Below are 17,371 nucleotides of genomic sequence, written 5' to 3'. Positions count from 1 at the left end.
CTAGAAATCTAAGTCATCTTCGTCAAAGCCATCTGTCTGGTCCATGGGGAGGTTTCTAAACCTCGTTTCTGTGGAAGCCAGATGTTTCACTACTTTTTTGGCTTCTAAGTCAGAGCCTTCCTTTGTCTCCTGCTCTGGAGCCGGGCCCTCCTCTTCCTCCTGCTCTGGACCCGGGCCCTCATCTCCCTCTTCTGGAGCTGGGCCCTCCTCTCCCTCCTGCTCTGGAGCCGGGCCCTCCTCTCCCTCTTCTGGAGCTGGACCCTCATCTCCCTCCTGCTCTGGAGCCGGGCCCTCCTCTCCCTCTTCTGGAGCCGGGTCCTCCTCTTCCTCCTGCTCTGGAGCCGAGCCCTCCTCTGTCTCCTGCTCTGGAGCCGGGCCCTCCTCTCCCTCTTCTGGAGCCGGGCTCTCCTCTCCCTCCTGCTCTGGAACCGGGCCCTCCTCTCCCTCCTGCTCTGGAGCCAGGCCCTCCTCTCCCTCCTGCTCTGGAACCGGGCCCTCCTCTTCCTCCTGCTCTGGAGCTGGGCCCTCCTCTCCTTCCTGCTCTGGAGCTGGGCACTCCTCTCCCTCTTCTGGAGCCGGGCCCTCCTCTTCCTCCTGCTCTGGAGCTGAGCCCTCCTCCCCCTCTTCTGGAGCCGGGCCCTCCTCTCCCTCTTCTGGAGCTGGGCCCTCCTCTCCCTCCTGCTCTGAAGCCGGGCCCTTCTCTTCCTCCTGCTCTGGAGCCGGGCCCTCCTCTTCCTCCTGCTCTGGAGCCAGGCCCTCCTCTTCCTCCTGCTCTGGAGCTGGGCACTCCTCCCCCTCTTCTGGAGCCGGGCCCTCCTCTCCCTCTTCTGGAGCCAGGCTCTCCTCTCCCTCTTCTGGAGCTGGGCCCTCCTCTCCCTCCTGCTCTGAAGCCGGGCCCTCCTCTCCCTCCTGCTCTGGAGCCGGGCCCTCCTCTTCCTCCTGCTCTGGAGCCAGGCCCTCCTCTCCCTCCTGCTCTGGAGCCGGGCCCTCCTCTCCCTCTTCTGGAGCCAGGCCCTCCTCTCCCTCCTGCTCTGGAGCTGGGCACTTCTCTCCCTCTTCTGGAGCTGGGCACTCCTCTCCCTCCTGCTCTGAAGCCGGGCCCTCCTCTCCCTCCTGCTCTGGAGCCGGGCCCTCCTCTTCCTCCTGCTCTGGAGCCAGGCCCTCCTCTTCGTCCTGCTCTGGAGCCGGGCCCTCCTCTCCCTCTTCTGGAGCCAGGCCCTCCTCTCCCTCCTGCTCTGGAGCTGGGCACTTCTCTCCCTCTTCTGGAGCTGGGCCCTCATCTCCCTCCTGCTCTGGAGCCGGGCCCTCCTCTCCCTCCTGCTCTGGAGCCAGGCCCCCCTCCCCCTCTTCTGGAGCCGGGCCCTCCTCTCCCTCCTGCTCTGGAGCCGGGCCCTCCTCTCCCTCTTCTGGAGCCAGGCCCTCCTCTCCCTCCTGCTCTGGAGCTGGGCACTTCTCTCCCTCTTCTGGAGCTGGGCACTCCTCTCCCTCCTGCTCTGGAGCCGGGCCCTCCTCTTCGTCCTGCTCTGGAGCCGGGCCCTCCTCTCCCTCTTCTGGAGCCAGGCCCTCCTCTCCCTCCTGCTCTGGAGCTGGGCACTTCTCTCCCTCTTCTGGAGCTGGGCCCTCATCTCCCTCCTGCTCTGGAGCCGGGCCCTCCTCTCCCTCCTGCTCTGGAGCCGGGCCCCCCTCACCCTCTTCTGGAGCCGGGCCCTCCTCTCCCTCTTCTGGAGCCAGGCCCTCCTCTCCCTCCTGCTCTGGAGCTGGGCACTTCTCTCCCTCTTCTGGAGCTGGGCACTCCTCTCCCTCCTGCTCTGGAGCTTGGCCCTCCTCTATCTCCTGCTCTGAAGCCAGACCTCCCTCTTTACTCTGTTCTGAACTCAGACCTTCCCCTGTCCCTCGCTCTGGAGTTCTGGAACATGATGGGGCCCCTTCTTGCTCAGAAGCGGAGCTTTCTGGATACATGCCTGTGACTTTTCTCTCTGGATCAGGGATGTCTGTGGCCTGGTCTTCAATGCTCCTCATGCATCTGTCCCACGGCTCATCTTCGGAGCCTTTCTGAGAGAGCAGAGAGCAATTCCCCAGAGAGGACGTGCTGAAGGACGAGAGGCCTGACCTGGGGCCTGACCTCTGTTGGGGCGGGTCTGCCCCTGGGGAAGGGCTCCTGTCTCCAGAAGCCTCACGGGACTGGCCATGTCCCAGGCCAACCTGAGGGCCCCCTTCTTCGTCCCCTCCACATCCTCCTCCTGTCTCTGACCCCTTCTCCCTTGCAGCCTCCCGGGCCTCTGTTGTTCCAGCACCAGCCTCTTGTCCTCCTGGACCCGGGCCACCTCCTCCCCGGGCATGAGCCTCCTCAGTGTCCTCAGCCCCACAGCCCGCCTCCAGGTCTCCTTCTTCACCGCCCATGCCCTGCTCCCCCCTCCCCAGCCCCTCCCAGGGGTCGCTGCCCACATAGGGCTCTGTTTGCCCCTCCTTCCCCTGAGCACCCGCTTCCTCCTCTGTCCCCCAGGGGTCCTCATCCTTGCCGAGGCCCTGGCCTGATCCCGGCTCAGGGTCTCCATCAGCTCCCCGGACAGTGCCTGTCCTCGAGGGGTCCCTGTGAAGGGGCTCTGCCTCCCTCTCCACAGCGGGGGCCACCTCCGCTGTCTCCCCGTCAGCACACCCTCCTTTCTTCTTCTGCAGAATGTGTTGCAGGTCGAAGGCCTTTCTGATGGGCGCGCTGGCTGACCCCACAGCATCCACTGGGGGTGCGGGAACCATTTTCCTCCTCACGCAGGCCTCGCAGGGACAGAACTCCTCCCCCTTGGCCTCTACCCCAAGTTGGGACCCCAGGGCGCCTCTGAAGACCGGCAGGTCCTCCAGGGAGAAGGAGGGGGGCCCCCGGCCCCGCGTTTGCTCAGAGAAGGGCGAGAGGTTGCGCAGGGCCTGGAGGCGCCGCCTGCGCTGCTCTGTCTGCAGGGACGCCTCCCAGCGGAGGGCTTCCCTGGGCGGCCCCGCGCCCGCGCCCCCTGCCCAGTTCTGGACCTTGAGAAGCTCCTTCTCCACGCTGTCCTGGAGCCGCTGGTTCACGTCCCGCTGCAGCTCGGCCACCATCTGATCCAGCAGGGGTTCGCCCTGCAGGCCCCAGCGGGTGCAGAGCTCGGCTGTGGCAGTGGCGAGGTGGTCCATGAAGGTCTTCTCCATCTTCTTCAACAACTTGGACACCCACATGGGGTCAGAGATCAGAGACCCCCTGCGGGCCTTGCAAGTGCCCGTCTCACCAGCCCCCTGGGTGAGCTTGTCCAGGGTTTGCCCACAGCCAGGCTCAGCTGCTCCGAGCAACTTCTCCAAAGGGGGCTCAGCTTTGGGGCCACTTTTACTCCTACTGAGGCTTCTGGGGGGCTCTGTCGGGCTCCATCTCCTCCCTGATGGGCTCTGCGTGGCAACGGCAGTGGGGTCTCCTGGCTCCTCTTCATGCAGGCTCTTATTTTCCCAGACACCTGCCCCATCCTGAGAGCCTGCCCCTGACAATTCTAGTTCCATGATTCCTTCCTCTTCCAGAAACCCTCTGACACCCTCTACTTGCAATTCTGCTCTTTCTTTTCCTTCTTTTATTTCCTCTAATTGTACCCCCTCTTCCTCCATTGTGTTTTTATCTCCTTGGTCCGGGTCACTACCCAGCATCTGTTCTCTGCCATTTTTTTCTGCCCTGTCCTCACTGGCAGCACCCTCAGCCTCATTACTACTCAGCGGTCGGTTTCCTGGAACTGCTGGATTCACCGAGGTTTTGGAATCAGGCCCCTGGCAGGAGATGCTCAAGGGCAGCTCCATCTTCTCGGATACCAGGCTGCAGTCCATGGTACAGGGTCCACTGCCCTCCCCCGAGCCTCCAGAGCCACTGCCGACATCCACCCCAGAGGAGGACGTGGGCCTGAAGTCCTCGGTTGCAACGTGGGGCCCGAGGGCTGGCAGGGCCTGGCGCCAGCCAAGCTCCCGGAGGTCCGATTCCAGCTCACTGTTCCTGAGTCCACTCCCTGGCCACAGGGCCTGGAAGGTACTTAGGAGCTGCTGGTACCGAGGGGAGTCTGTGAACCTCACTTTGCTAGCGGGAGACCCAAGATCATCATCATCAAAGAAGTGGAGTCTGGCGAGACAGGTGATGAGGGCCTGGGCTGAGCGGCTGAGCCTCCTGCCCTCTGAGTGGGACACTTCAGGCAGACTGCTGGGCCGGCCTGGCCGGGACCCCATCAGCGCCTTCATGATCTGTAAGGAGGTGGAGACCCTACTGGGAAGCACGCGCTGGCCCCTCCCACCGTTCACAGCCACTCCTTTGCTGGTTCCAGCCTCCGGAGGGGTTTCTGACACTCCACGGCAAGGCAGACCCTCTGCTGACTTGGGACTAGCACGGCTAGCCACTGGAAAGACTTCCTCTGGTTCTGCTTCCTCACTGGCTGCCTGTTCCAGGGGCAGTTGTCCGGCCCAAACTGATCCTTCCGGGCCATCTGGGGAATGTTTGCCCACAGGGTCCTCTTGAGGGCCTTCCAGGTCATGCCCGACCACATCCTCGCCCTTGTCCTCCAGCTCGTGTTTCATGGTCTCCTCCGGGATGTTGCTCAGCCACGCACGGACCACAGCATCCGGGGAGGCTCGGGGAAGAGCTCTCAGCAGCTCGCCGCCACCTTCCTCTCGCTCCTCCTGGCCTCCTCCTCTGCCTGAGAGCTTCCCCTGGGCCATTCTCTGGAGCTGGGGACCACTGCGAGGGCTGCTCCTTCTCACAGCTCTGACTGCTCTCCCCGAGGCTGCTCCCTGAGAGCCAGGGGGCCGTGGATGCCACGCATCCGACTTTTCCTCCCCCACCTTGCCCCCACCAGGCTCCCCATCAGCGCTGCGGTCACCCTCGCTGCGGCAGCCTGAAGGATGCCTCTTGCCCGAGGGCCGTGTCCTGGGGGGTGTGGGACAGTACCTGCTGCACAGCCAGCAGGCCTTGGAGGAGGGGCCCTGGCCGCCCTGTGGCTGTGGGGCTGGCATCATCCGCATCGTCCCACAGGAGGACCCCCGAGCCAAGGGTGTACCCAGGTGTGAACAGCTGCTGGCCCAGTGTGCTCCCAGCCTCCCTCCCTCAGGCCACCCGGCTGGCAGGACCAAGGGCCAGGAAGGCTGGAATCTGTCACCCCCAGTCTTTTCTCCCAGGCCATCAGCTGGGGCACTGAACGGGCCAGATGTGTCTGAAGGTGTGGGAGCCGGTGAGCACGGCCTGAACTCAGGGCCCACTTCGGTCTCAGCAGAGGGGGAATTGGGGAGGTAGAAATTGGAAACACAGTCAGAATTGCTCCCAGGGGTAATAGGGATGCTGCTTAGCCCGCGTGTGTCCGGGGAATAACGAGAGGCCGAGAAGGGTGCCCCTGGGTCCCGGGAGGCCAGGTTCCAGGTGCCCTGCGGGCTTTCAGAAAGGCTGGGCGGGGGGCCGTGTGGGTGGGCCCTGTCTCTGCCGGACGGCCGTGGCGTTGGCCGGGACACAGGCGGGTCGAGCGGGCAGTGCATGTCCTTTGGGTTGTGCTGCTGCCTGGGGCGGGCCCTCTGGGCCCCTCGGCTGAGGACAGAAATGCTGGGCGAGGACAGGGCGCTGGCTCTGCTCTCCTGCTTTCTGCTCCTGTCCAGGGCTGAGGCACAGGCAGAAGATGGGGTGTAGCCTCCCGCATCATCCCCGGAACCAGCCGGGCCCCGAGCCGAGCGTGGCCTCACCCTAGACCTATTTCTGGCCTGGGGGTGCCCCACTCCCTGTCCGATCGCCTCTGCCTGTGGGTCCTCGTTCCCTATAGATGAGGGGTTCACAGTGGGGGAACCCGGAACTCCCTGCTGGGTGACCCTCCGGGAAGTCTTGCTGGGGCGGCCCTGGGACAGCTTGTCCCTTTCGCTGCACTCCTCTTGAGACCCAGCACTCTCGGAGGAGTCAGGAAGAGCATCTGTCAGGCCATGGGTCCTGGGTTTCAGGCAACCATCATGGTCCCTGCGGCCCAGCGCTGCTCCCTCGCCTCTGCCTTCACCAGCCCCTGAGGCCACAGCATCCTCCAGGGACCCAGAGCAGCAGGAGGAGTTTGGCTCAGAGCCTCCAGGGGGTCTGTCACTGGAGGCAGGGCTGACCCTGTCCTTGTTCCCTCTTTTCCTGCTGGCGATCCTTTGGCTCCTGGGGGCCCTGGAGTGGGAGTTCTGGGTCAGCCCAGACCTCCACCGAGAGGCCGACCACTCTCTCTGGGAGGTGTACAGGGGATTCATCCAGATCTCGTAACTGGACCCTGGCTGCCGCTGGCCTTGGTCAAAGGCTCCCACCCCTCCCGCCTCGCAGGGCCCCAGCCCCTGTGCTCCAGGCTCTGAGGGGTCCCCAGAGTGGCCCTTCCACACACAGCCAAGGAGATCCTCCTCCCCAGCGTCGGGGCCCTCCCCACAGGTCACGGTGAGGGTGCTGGCCCCCCCGAGCCTCCTGGACCACAGAAGCGGGTCCTCCCCCAGCAGGTGGAAGCGGACTTTCATCTCTACCGATAGGCTGCCATCCTCATTCACGCTCACGTTCTTCTCGATGTCTTCACCTGCCACCAAGGGGCCGAGCCGGGCAGGAGTGTTCAGAGGGTGCCTGTCGGGGGCAGGGCACATGCAGGCTCGATGTGGGCAGACCGTGGGGTCGCTGAGCCCCGACCTCTCCGACATCAGGGAGAACTGCCGTGACCTGTTCTCCAGCCTGGAACGTGCATGGATCACGCTCTGTTTGGCCTTGGGCCCCCAGCTCCCTGGCGCACAGTGATGAGCAAGAGAAAAGAGAGAAAGATCATGAGCTGCAGGTGGGGCTTCAGGGCAGAAGAGTCAAGGTCATGAGCCTTTCACAGCCTGTACATGCCTCTCTGTACGCTCCCATCTCAGTTGTGTCTGACTCTTTACGACCGCAGGGACTGTAGCCCACCAGGCTCCACTGTCCATGGGATTCTCCAGGCAAGGATACCGCATACCCCTGCCACCTCCCGAACCAGCAGTTAGGACAGAAACCACTCTAGAATGAATCTTTGCAGAGTTCCCAGGAGGTGAACCAGTATAGCCAAGTGAGATGAACTTGAAGTCCGAGTTCAATCTCAACCCTGCCACTTCCTAGCTGTGTAAGCTTTGGCAGAGCCTCTTTCCTGAACTGTAAAAGTAATAGATTTATATGGTAGGTTTGTTTTGAGGATGCGAGGCAGTGCATATAAGACTTCCTCAGAGTTGCCGGCACAGAGTAGGTTCTTCATAGACAGTAGTGTGGGCTGTAGAGCATCAGTGCCCTGAGTTAACTTCTAGCCCTCTTCACACCCACCCCCAGGGCAGGAAATAAAATCAGTAGGTTGCTGCATTCACCCCTGATTGTATAACTGTAAGATGCTTTGCAATTACTAGTGGTGATTTATCATTTATCATCTTAACACTCATCAAGTTTTGGGGTTGATAAATGATGGCAAGGAAGGGCCTACACACGTGATAACTAAACTTGCCCCTCAGCATGAAAAAGACAAAAAGAGGGGGCCACTGGGGATAGAAAGATGTGACCCTGAGAAAGAAGGAAACCCCTAGTACTTTCTCATTTTATCTCCTGAGCTAACACTTGGCAAAGAGGGAGTGGCTGGCGGAGGCTGAGCCTACGGCCAACAGAGCAGATTCTCTTGAGTCCAGCTGGGTAGGAGAAGGTTTGCCAAGCTCTGCCCCTCCTTAAGCATCAAGTGAGGCTGAGGGCTCCTCCAGAGGAGTGGCTGGGATTGACAGGTCTCTGTCCAGAACTTGGCAGGGGCAATCACAGAAACCATTGTTGACATTCTCTTAATAGCTTTTCACAAAGGGTATTATTTTGCTTATTCACCAAAATTTGCCCATAGTAATTCCAATAATTTTGCTGAAATTTTTCTCTGCACTTGTTGATTGTGCTTTAAATTTTTTTTTTTAATAACAAAGACTACCTCTGGCACATAGACTTTTTGGATGGGTATATGACTGGCTGCATAGATTGATGGATGGATAGATGATCTGTGGTTATCATTTGTTTCTTTGGTCTGTTTGATCCCCACTGTTGCCTAAGAGTCATAACTCTTGAAAGATGCAAATGCCACATACCCATGATTCACTGTGTCCATAATGTTATACCCACTGTGGTCCTTAATAAAAGTTTATTTTAGATCCTAAAATCTTAGAGCTCAAGGTCTCTTAATTCTGCTCTCTTTAAATACCAGACTCCCCTCTCTCCTATCCCAGTCAACTGTCCGGCTCAGTTAACGTGATGAGAAGGGGGAAGGGGCAAGAGAGACCCCTAGAGATCTGAGATGCCCCAGGTGTGGGACCAAAGGCACGTTTCCCAAATTATCTAGAAGGGATATCTGCCCGATCCTCCTGAACCACCATCCAGTACAAGTAAACTGGGCATCCTCCAGACCCAACTCACCACTTTTGTTCCTTGAAGTCTGCCCAGATGAAAGTTCACTTCCTTTTCTTCTGATATCTTCCATCGCCAGAGGTCTGAAGGGCTCGAGACCGGCGCACACCAGCACGGAGGGGCTTCGCAGCAGAGCCTTCAGAGAGTCCAGCTGGCGAAGGAGAGTGTGGAGTCAGGAGGCCTGGTCTGCAGGACCCCCTTCCACCCGGCAAAGCACAGCTAGAGGGAGGGACCGAACCCATGTCTCCTGCTTGGCGGGCGGATTCTTTACCCCTGAGCCACCTGGGAATCCCATAATACATGCACATCCTCTGTCCTGAGTTCCTTCCCAGTCCGGTCCCCACAGAGCACTGCGCAGAGTTCCCTGCGCTGAGCAGCAGGTCCTCACTGTTGTCTATTTTATACCCAGTATCAGCGGGGTCTGACGGCTTCCCTGGTGGCTCAGACAGTAAAGAATCTGCCTGCAATGCAGGAGACCTGAGTTTGATACCTGGATTGGGCAGATACCCTGGAGGAGGAAATGGCAACTCACTCCAGTATTCTTGCCCCTTGGACAGAGGAGCCTGGTGGGTGACAGTCCACGGGGTCACAAAGAATCAGACACGACTGAGCAACTAACACACACACACACACACACACACAATTGTGTCAGTGCCTCTTTTAAAGGAATGACTGCCCAGTTCCATCTAAGTGTTTCGAGCTGAGATCCGGACAACTTTTTAAGGAAACGGTATCCTGGACAGCCTACCCTTTTCCCACTGGTTGTATACACATGCTTCACGGGAAAGCGCAGTAGGTCCGACGCCTTGCTGAGAAAGGCCATCAGGCTCCTGGTGTTTCTGTGGCTGAGCACCACAGTCTGCTGGAGCCGAGGGTCCCCATTCTTAACCAGCGTGATCCTCCTCGAGGCTTTGAGACCTTTGCAGGTAGAGGCTGTTCCCGGTGCCTCGAATTCCCTCGACTGCTGAGCGGAATGGCTTCTCCCCCGGGGCTGGCCCAGCTCGCCGGGGGTTTTGGGGGGCTTCTTATCGGAGCAGAGATAGCAGCCACCATCCTGCAGCTGCTCCAGAGCGCTGAGGCCATGCAGGCCCCGGGGTGTGGTGACCGACCGCACCCCAAAGGAGAGCGGTACCCGCTGAGAGAGCTCGTCCATCAGGGCCCCAAAGCTCCTGAAGGCGCGCTGGTGAACGGCCAGGCGGACCCCAGCAAACCGGGGATCCCCTCGCTTGAGGAAGGTTATCTTCTTGGCTGGCGTGACCTGGGTGACAGAGGGGGTCCGGGTCACAGAAGGCAGGAGGCACTCGCGGTGGCCGGGGCCCCGGGCATCCCTCGGAGTGCTGTTCATGGTGGGGAGGACCAGGCAGCTGAAAGGGATCGGAGAAAGAGGAAAGTCAGAGAGCAACCCGAGGGTCTGCGCGTCTCCTCCTGGCGTTGGCACAGAGGTGCTCCCTTCCCACCCCAAATCTGCCCCACCCCGTCTTGTAGGGGTTCGTTCATTCTGATGAGCAGCTACCCCTGCTCAGGCATGTCTGACTCTGTACGACCCCAGGGACTGTAGCCCGCCAGGCTCCTCTGTCCATGGGATTTCCCAGGCAAGAACACTGGAGTGGGTTACCTTCTCCAGGGGATCTTCCTGACCCAAGGATCAAACCATGTCTCTTGCATTTCCTGCATTGCTAGCAGATTCTTTACCACTGAGCCACCCAGAAAGCCCTTTGATGAGTAGAAGGAAGAGCAAAGGTTTGGCATCAGAAGATATGAGTTAAAATCCCATCCCCCCACCTTCCACTTATGGCCTGTGTGACCCAAGAGGTTGATGACTAGTCCTCATTTTGGTAAAATGCAGCCGTATTCATCTGCCCAACACAATTCAATGGATTTACGAATACAAAGCAAGCATCAGTAGCCCAAAGGCATAGGGCACAGAACCTATAACCCTCAGGGCATGCAGCCCCCTGCTTGAGACAGCAGGGACCCGAGAAATACTAGTGATTGATGACACCCACACTTCACAAGCTGCCCACAGAGCCCAGGTCTGCCAATCACCGCCATGCACACAGTCAGGACCCAGTGAGGGGTCTCCCCTGATTACGTGGATTCAGACCTAGCAGGACCTACGCTGCCATGCACACGGCGGTGACCACAGGCTCCCCTGCCGCAGCCATCTCTCCTCACTCACGGCCTAGCCAGCGGCCACATCTCCTTTTTACCTTGACTCACCACGTACCCCCATTCATCTTCGGGGAAAGAGCTCTGCTCTCATTTTCAAAATCTTGGTGCATAAGAGCACTTGTAATCGTCTCTCATCTCTGCACAAACTTTATAATTAGCTTCTTCAGCCTCCTCCCTCCCAGCTAAGCCCTCTAAGCTGCTTTCTCAGCTTCCCTCACCCCCCACCCAGCACATCCCTGGAGCAGCCAGGTATGCCTTCCGGAGGGCTACCAGGCTTCCTGCTTGATTGGCGGCTTCACGTGTGACCGTGAACATCCTTCTTGGCCCCCACTGCAGGGCTGAGAGGGGGAAGGTCACCATGTCTCCTGTAGTCACCACCATGTCCCCCGGCATCACTGTGTTCCCCGTGCCATTGTCCCCCCGTATCACATCACCGTCCCTCCAGTGTCACTGTGTCTTTTATTTTCACTATATCCTTACAGTCTCCATGTCCCCAATGGGACCATGTCCCCCAGTGTCATCGTGTCCCCTAGGGTCGCCATGTGCCCCAGCAGCACTGCATCCCCCAGTGTCACCGAATCCTTTAGAGTCACCATGCCCCCCATAATCACCACATCCCCAGCATCCCTATGCCCCCCATAGTCACCACATCCCCGGCATCCCTAGGCCCCCCATAATCACCACATCCCCGGCATCCCTAGGCCCCCCATAATCACCACATCCCCGGCATCCCTAGGCCCCCCATAATCACCACATCCCCGGCATCCCTAGGCCCCCCATAATCACCACATCCCCGGCATCCCTAGGCCCCCAGGATCACTGCAGTCTGTCACTCTGTCCTTCAGTGTCACCACGTCCTCCAGTGTCCCCACCACCTCCAAGGACTGCTCCTCCCAGTCTACTTCTGAATAGACAGCCCTCAACCCCTCCCAACAGCAGCTCTGTAGGGAGGGAGAGACCGTGAAGGCAGAGGTCATGCCGGCTCCCAGAAGACGGGCCCAAGAGTCTCATGGCAACGTTGCGGTCAGTACCCTCCAGTGCCGACAGCCCCTTTCCTCTGACATTCCTCTAGAAAATTCTAGGGGTAACTTCTTACTCTCCAGCCTCTCCGGCAGAAACAAACAGGCTCTGCTTCACCTGTGTGATGAGTCACTTGAGAACTGCCACCTCCTCCTCAGCCACAGGGAAGGGAGAAGTCAATCAATTTTCTTTTTCAAAGAGACAATGAACTTTTGATTCTTTCACCTTCAAAGTATCCCCGCCAGGATATTCATTCATTCAGTCACTCCTTCATTCACTCATCTGTGTACCCAACAAAGATTTTTGAGCTTCTGTTCTGTGCCAGCCTCTATGCTGGGCCCTGGAAATACAAGGATTACTGAAACATGGCACTCATCTTCAAAAACGTCCCATTCTACTGTGGCAGGTAGGTGATAATTAAGATGCAGCATAAGACATGTTCTGAGATACAGATACAGATACAGATGTATTATAAACAGGGTGTGACTGAAAGCAGATCAAGGGGAATGCAAGTCAAGGAAGACTTCCTGAAGGAGGTGACGTGCCGAGTTCCTGAGCAGAGGCCTGCAGGACAACTTGAGGATTAACCAGAGAAGGAGGAAGTTAGCACCGGCGTGGCAGATAGTTGGCTTTGGTGCCAACTCTGACCTGCCGGGTGGGCTGGCAGGATGGGCAGAGGAGGTGCCAGGCTTCCTGTGAGCTGTGATCAGATGGCAGTGTGGACAGAGCGTCAGGGCAGATGGGCCGCACAGTGCCTGGCCTTCCCATTCCTGCTCTGCTCCCAGCAGTCGGGGCGGGGCCTATATGCAAACGTGTGGTGGAAAGAGAAAGATTGGATGTTCTGGAAGGGCCTTCAATGGATGGACGCAGAGCATCTGACAGGCTCTATTAAGGGAGTGACAGAGGCTCCAGGGGGATGGAACGGCACTGACAGGAAGATCAGCTGTAGCCCCTAGAACTATAATAGCAGAACACAGAGCCCTTCCCCACTGAAATCTGAGCTGCTGGCAAAAGCCAACTCAGGGGGTTCCTGCTTCTGATCCAAAAACAGGTAAGGAAGGAAGAAGGGGATGGTAACTGAGTCTCCCAAAAGCTAGTGGAAAGTTGCTATATGACACAGGGAGCTCAGTCTGGTGCTTGTGATGACCTAGAGGGGTTGGGGCGGGATGGAAGGGAGATTCAAGACGGAGGGGATGTATATGTATGGCTGATGCACGTTTTTATATGGCAGAAACCAACAAAACATTGTAAAGCAATTATCCTCCAATTAAAAATAAATAAATACATTTTTAAAAAGCAGAGGAGAAACAAGAAGCAAGCGTCACTGCAGGCTGAGTTTACCTGGACTGCTCCGCTTTAGCACTGAAGGGCCCTGGTGCTGGGACCACACCCTCCCCTGCCACCCCAGGTCCCCTGATAGGTTCCCAGGATCGGGGGGGCCTCTTCCTGAAACTGGCCCTGCTGGCAGTGAGGCCAAGATAAGTTGATCACCTCGTGCAGCTGGATAAATATGCCGCCACCAAGGATGGGAATCCAACTCTTAGCGACCTGGCTGCACCCCTGGGTGCACTAAGGTTGGCCCTGAAAGTGAAGAGCGTGTTAGCCCCTCAGTCGAGTCCGACTCCTCAGGCGCCTCTGTCCATAAGGCAAGGATACTGGAGTGGGTTGCCATCTCCTTCTTCAGGGGATCTTCCTAACCCCGGGATCTCATCCGTGTCTCTTGCGTTGTAGGTGGATTCTTTACCATCTGAAACACCAGGGAAGCCCCTGAACCCAGCACTCAAACTGGAAATGTGGTCTCTTCGGATATACCAGCCGACAATTCTCCCCTTAGCTAAAGGAATTTGAGCTGGAGTTTCTGTCGTTTGAAACAGAAAGGGACATGGATCCTCTAGGGACCAGCACCAGTGAACACTCAGTATTTCCCAAACTCCAAAACTGGATTTCTGAGCTAGGGGACCTCTGTGGGTGGGAGGGCAGGGCTCTGAGGCCCCTCCAGGATCCTCCCACTAGGTTCCCAGGGATGGAGATCAGTTCAGGCCAGTTCAGTTGCTCAGTCATGTCCGACTCTTTGTGACTCTGTGGACTGCAGGACGCCAGGCCTCCCTGTCCATCACCAACTCCCGGAGTTTACCCAAACTCATGTCCATTGAGTCAGTGATGCCATCCAACCATCTCATCCTCTGTCGTCCCCTTCTCCTCCTGCCCTCAATCTTTCCCAGCGTCAGGGTCTTTTCCAATGAGTCAGTTCTTTACATCAGGTGGCCAAAGTGTTGGAGTTTCAGTTTCAGCATCAGTCCTTCCAACGAATATCCAGGACTGTTTTCTTTTAGGATGGACTAGTTGGATCTCCTTGCAGTCCAAGGGACTCTCAAGAGTCTTCTCCATCACCAGAGTTCAAAAGCATCAATTCTTTAGCACTCAGCTTTCTTTATAGTCCAACTCCCATATCCATACATGATTACTGGAAAAACCATAACTTCGACTAGACAGATCTTTGTTGGTAAAGTAATGTCTCTGCTTTTTAATATGCTGTCTAGGTTGGTCATAACTTTTCTTCCAAGGAGCAAGCGTCTTTTGATTTCATGGCTACAACCACCATTTGCAGTGATATGGAGCCCCCAAAAATAACGTCTGTCATGGTTTCCATTGTTTCCCCATCTATTTGCCATGAAGTGATGGGACCAGATGCCATGATCTTAGTTTTCTGAATGTTGAGCTTTAAGCCAACTTTTTCACTCTCTTATTTCACTTTCATCAAGAGTCTCTTTAGTTCTTCTATACTTTCTGCCATAAGGGTGGTGTCATCTGCATATCTGAGGTTATTGATATTTCTCCCAGAAATCTTGATTCCAGCGTGTGCTTCATCCAGCCCAGCATTTCTCATAATGTATTCTGCATATAAGTTAAATAAGTAGGGTGACAATATACAGCCTTGACATACTCCTTTCTCGTTTTGGAACCAGTCTGTTGTTCCACGTCCAGTTCTAACTGTTGCTTCCTGACCTGCATACAGATTTCTCAGGAGGCAGGTCAGGTGGCCTGATATCCCCATCTTGAAGAACGTTCCACAGTTTGTTGTGGCTCACACAGTTAAAGGCTTTGGCATAGTCAATAACGCAGAAGTAGCTGTTTTTCTGGAATTATCTTGCTTTTTCGGTGATCCAACAGATGTTGGCAATTTGATCTTTTGTTCCTCTGCCTTTTCTAAATCCAGCTTGAACATCTGGAAGTTCACGGTACACGTATTATTGAAGCCTGGCTTGGAGAATTTTGAGCATTACTTTGTTAGTATGTGAGATGAGTGCAATTATATGGTAGTTTGAACATTCATGGCACTGCCTTTCTTTGGGATTGGAATGAAAACTGACCTTTTCCAGTCCTGTGGCCACTGCTGTGTTTTCCAAATTCGCTAGCATATTGAGTGCAGCACTTTCACAGCATCATCTTTTAGGATTTGAAATAGCTCAACTGGAATTCCATCACCTTCTCTGGCTTTGTTCGTAGTGATGTTTCCTAAGGCCCACTTGACTTTGCATTCCAGGATGTCTTGCTCTAGGTGAGTGATCATACCATTGTGGTTATCTGGGTCAGGAAGATCTTTTTTGTACAGTTCTTCTGTGTATTCTTGCCACCTCTTAATATCTTCTGATTCTGTTAGGTCCAGACAATTTCTGTCCTTTACTGTGCCCATCTTTGCATGAAATGTTCCCTTGGTATCTCTAATTTTCTTGAAGAGATCTCTAGTCTTTCCCATTCTATTGTTTTCCTCTGTTTCTTTGCACTGATCCCTGAGGAAGGCTTTCTTATCTCTCCTTGCTATTCTTCAGAACTCCGCATTCAAGTGGGTATATCTTTCCTTTTCTTCTTTGCCTTTTGCTTCTCTTCTTTTCATAGCTATTTGTAAGGTCTCCTCAGACAACCATTCTGCCTTTTTGTATTTCTTTTTCTTGGGGATGGTCTTGATCATCACCTCCTGTACAATGTCACAAACCTCTGTCCATAGTTCTTCAGGCACTCTGTCTATCAGATCAAATCCCTTGAATCTATTTGTCACTTCTACTGTATAATCGTAAGGGATCTGATGTAGGTCATACCTGAATGGTCCAGTGGTTTTCCCTACTTTCTTCAATTTAAGTCTGAATTTGGCAGTGTTCATGATCTGAGACACAGTCAGCTCCCAGTCTTGTTTTTGCTGACTGTACAGAGCTTCACCATCTTTGGCTGCAAAGAATATAATCAATCTGATTTCAGTATTGACCATTTGGTGATGTCCATGTGTAGAGTCTTCTCTTGTGTTGTTGGAAGAGGGTGTTTGCTAAGACCAGTGCATTCTTTTGGCAAAACTCTATTATTCTTTGCCCTGCTTCATTCTGTACTCCAAGACAAAATTTGCCTGTTACTGCAGGTGTTTCTTGACTTTCTACTTTTGCATTCCAGTCCCTTACAATGAAAAGGACATCTTTTTTGGTTTTTTTTCTGGAAAGTCTTGTAGATCTTTACAGAACCATTCAACTTCAGCTTCTTCAGCATTAGTGGTTAGGGCATAGATTTGAATTACTGTGATATTGATTGGTTTGCCTTGGAAACGAAAAGAGATCATTCTGTCTTTTTTAAGATTGCATCCAAGTACTGCATTTCGAACTCTTTTGTTGACTATAATGGCTACTACATTTTCTTTTAAGGGTTGGAGATAACTGTCCTGTATTCCTACATGCCCCAGTGGGGGAAGGGGGAGTGTCACACAGGCCCTCAAAGGTGGGAAGAAGTCTTACTGCTCTGTTAATATGCAAAATCACTTGTATGGGGTTATCTCTCATCGTCACTTTCTTCTTTTCAAAATCAGAAGGTTTCTCTCCCTCTTGATTCTCTCCCTCTTCCCTTGTGGCTCAACTGGTAAAGAATCTGCCCGCAATGCAGGAGACCTGGGTTCGATCCTTGGGTTGGGAAAATGCCCTAGAGAAGGGAAAGGCTACCCACTCCAGTATTCTGGCCTGGAGAATTCCATGGACTTTACAATCCATGGGGTTGCAAAGAGTCAGACATTACTGAGTGACTTTCACTTTCTCTTCTCTCAGCAGGAGTGGAAGGACTTGATCTCTTTAACAAGACAAGACAGGTAGGGTACCAGGTCTGGCCCACGCGGAGGGTCCATGTAGCTCTTCTTTACCACGTATGACCCAGGAGGGCCACATGGTCAGGAGACACCCCCCTCACAGTCCTTCCCCCACTAACATTCACAGTGAGGGTGGGGGGCAGAGGATGGTGACAGCAAGAGAAGTCTGTGGAGGAAGTGGGGAGCCTGACGCTTCCGAGTGCAAGGAAGTATTGGGGAGAAGGGCAAAGAGATGACAGGGGCAGAGCTGTGGGACAGCAAAGGATGTCCCCCAGTTGGGGTCACTTGGGGGAGACCAATGGTGGACGAGAAATATCTGGATAAGGTGAGAGACACTCCGATAGCAAATGGCTTCTGCCCAGCTATGCCCGTGACTGAGCACTAAAGGACACCTCCTTTAGAACCCCCCACCTCCTCCCACTTGGGACAGGGCCTCAGGGCATGTTGGGTTGAGCAGATTGGAGGAGGCTCTGGTGGTGAGCTTTCCTGAACCCCCGGGAAGGCAGGGTCCGGCTGGTAGGCTGTGGTGAGTGGGCTCGGTCAGCCCGCAGACTGGAGGGCAGGTCTCTATGCTCGGTGTTGCTGCTGTTCAATCCTAAGCCGTGTCTGACTCTCTGCGACCCAGGACCGCAGCACATCAGGCTCCCCTG

General features: G+C 55.6%; 1 protein-coding gene across 1 annotated transcript; it reads right to left on the bottom strand.

The window, feature by feature from the left end:
* RP1L1 (RP1 like 1) lies at positions 1-9,758 on the bottom strand. Its single transcript, XM_065908421.1, has 4 exons — positions 9,162-9,758; positions 8,423-8,564; positions 987-6,755; positions 1-884 (listed from the first exon to the last, which is right to left on the bottom strand). The coding sequence occupies exons 1-4, from the start codon at positions 9,756-9,758 to the stop codon at positions 1-3; spliced, it is 7,392 nt and encodes a 2,463-aa protein (XP_065764493.1).
* Between the last annotated feature and the right edge of the window lie 7,613 nt (positions 9,759-17,371).

Source organism: Muntiacus reevesi, chromosome 17, assembly GCF_963930625.1.
Source record: "Muntiacus reevesi chromosome 17, mMunRee1.1, whole genome shotgun sequence".
NCBI classification, from domain to species: Eukaryota; Metazoa; Chordata; class Mammalia; order Artiodactyla; family Cervidae; genus Muntiacus; species Muntiacus reevesi.
Note: the sequence above shows the minus strand (reverse complement) of the source record. Positions and strands in the feature narration are given on the sequence as shown.

Coding starts and splice junctions, on each gene's coding strand:
- RP1L1 (XM_065908421.1), bottom strand. CDS start 9,758: ATGAACAGCACTCCGAGGGATGCCCGGGGCCCCGGCCACCGCGAGTGC. Junction 8,565..9,161: donor ATACAACCAGTGGGAAAAGG/GTAGGCTGTCCA, acceptor CTCCTTCGCCAG/CTGGACTCTCTGAAGGCTCT. Junction 885..986: donor TCCAGAAGAGGGAGAGGAGG/GCCCGGCTCCAG, acceptor GCCCGGCTTCAG/AGCAGGAGGGAGAGGAGGGC.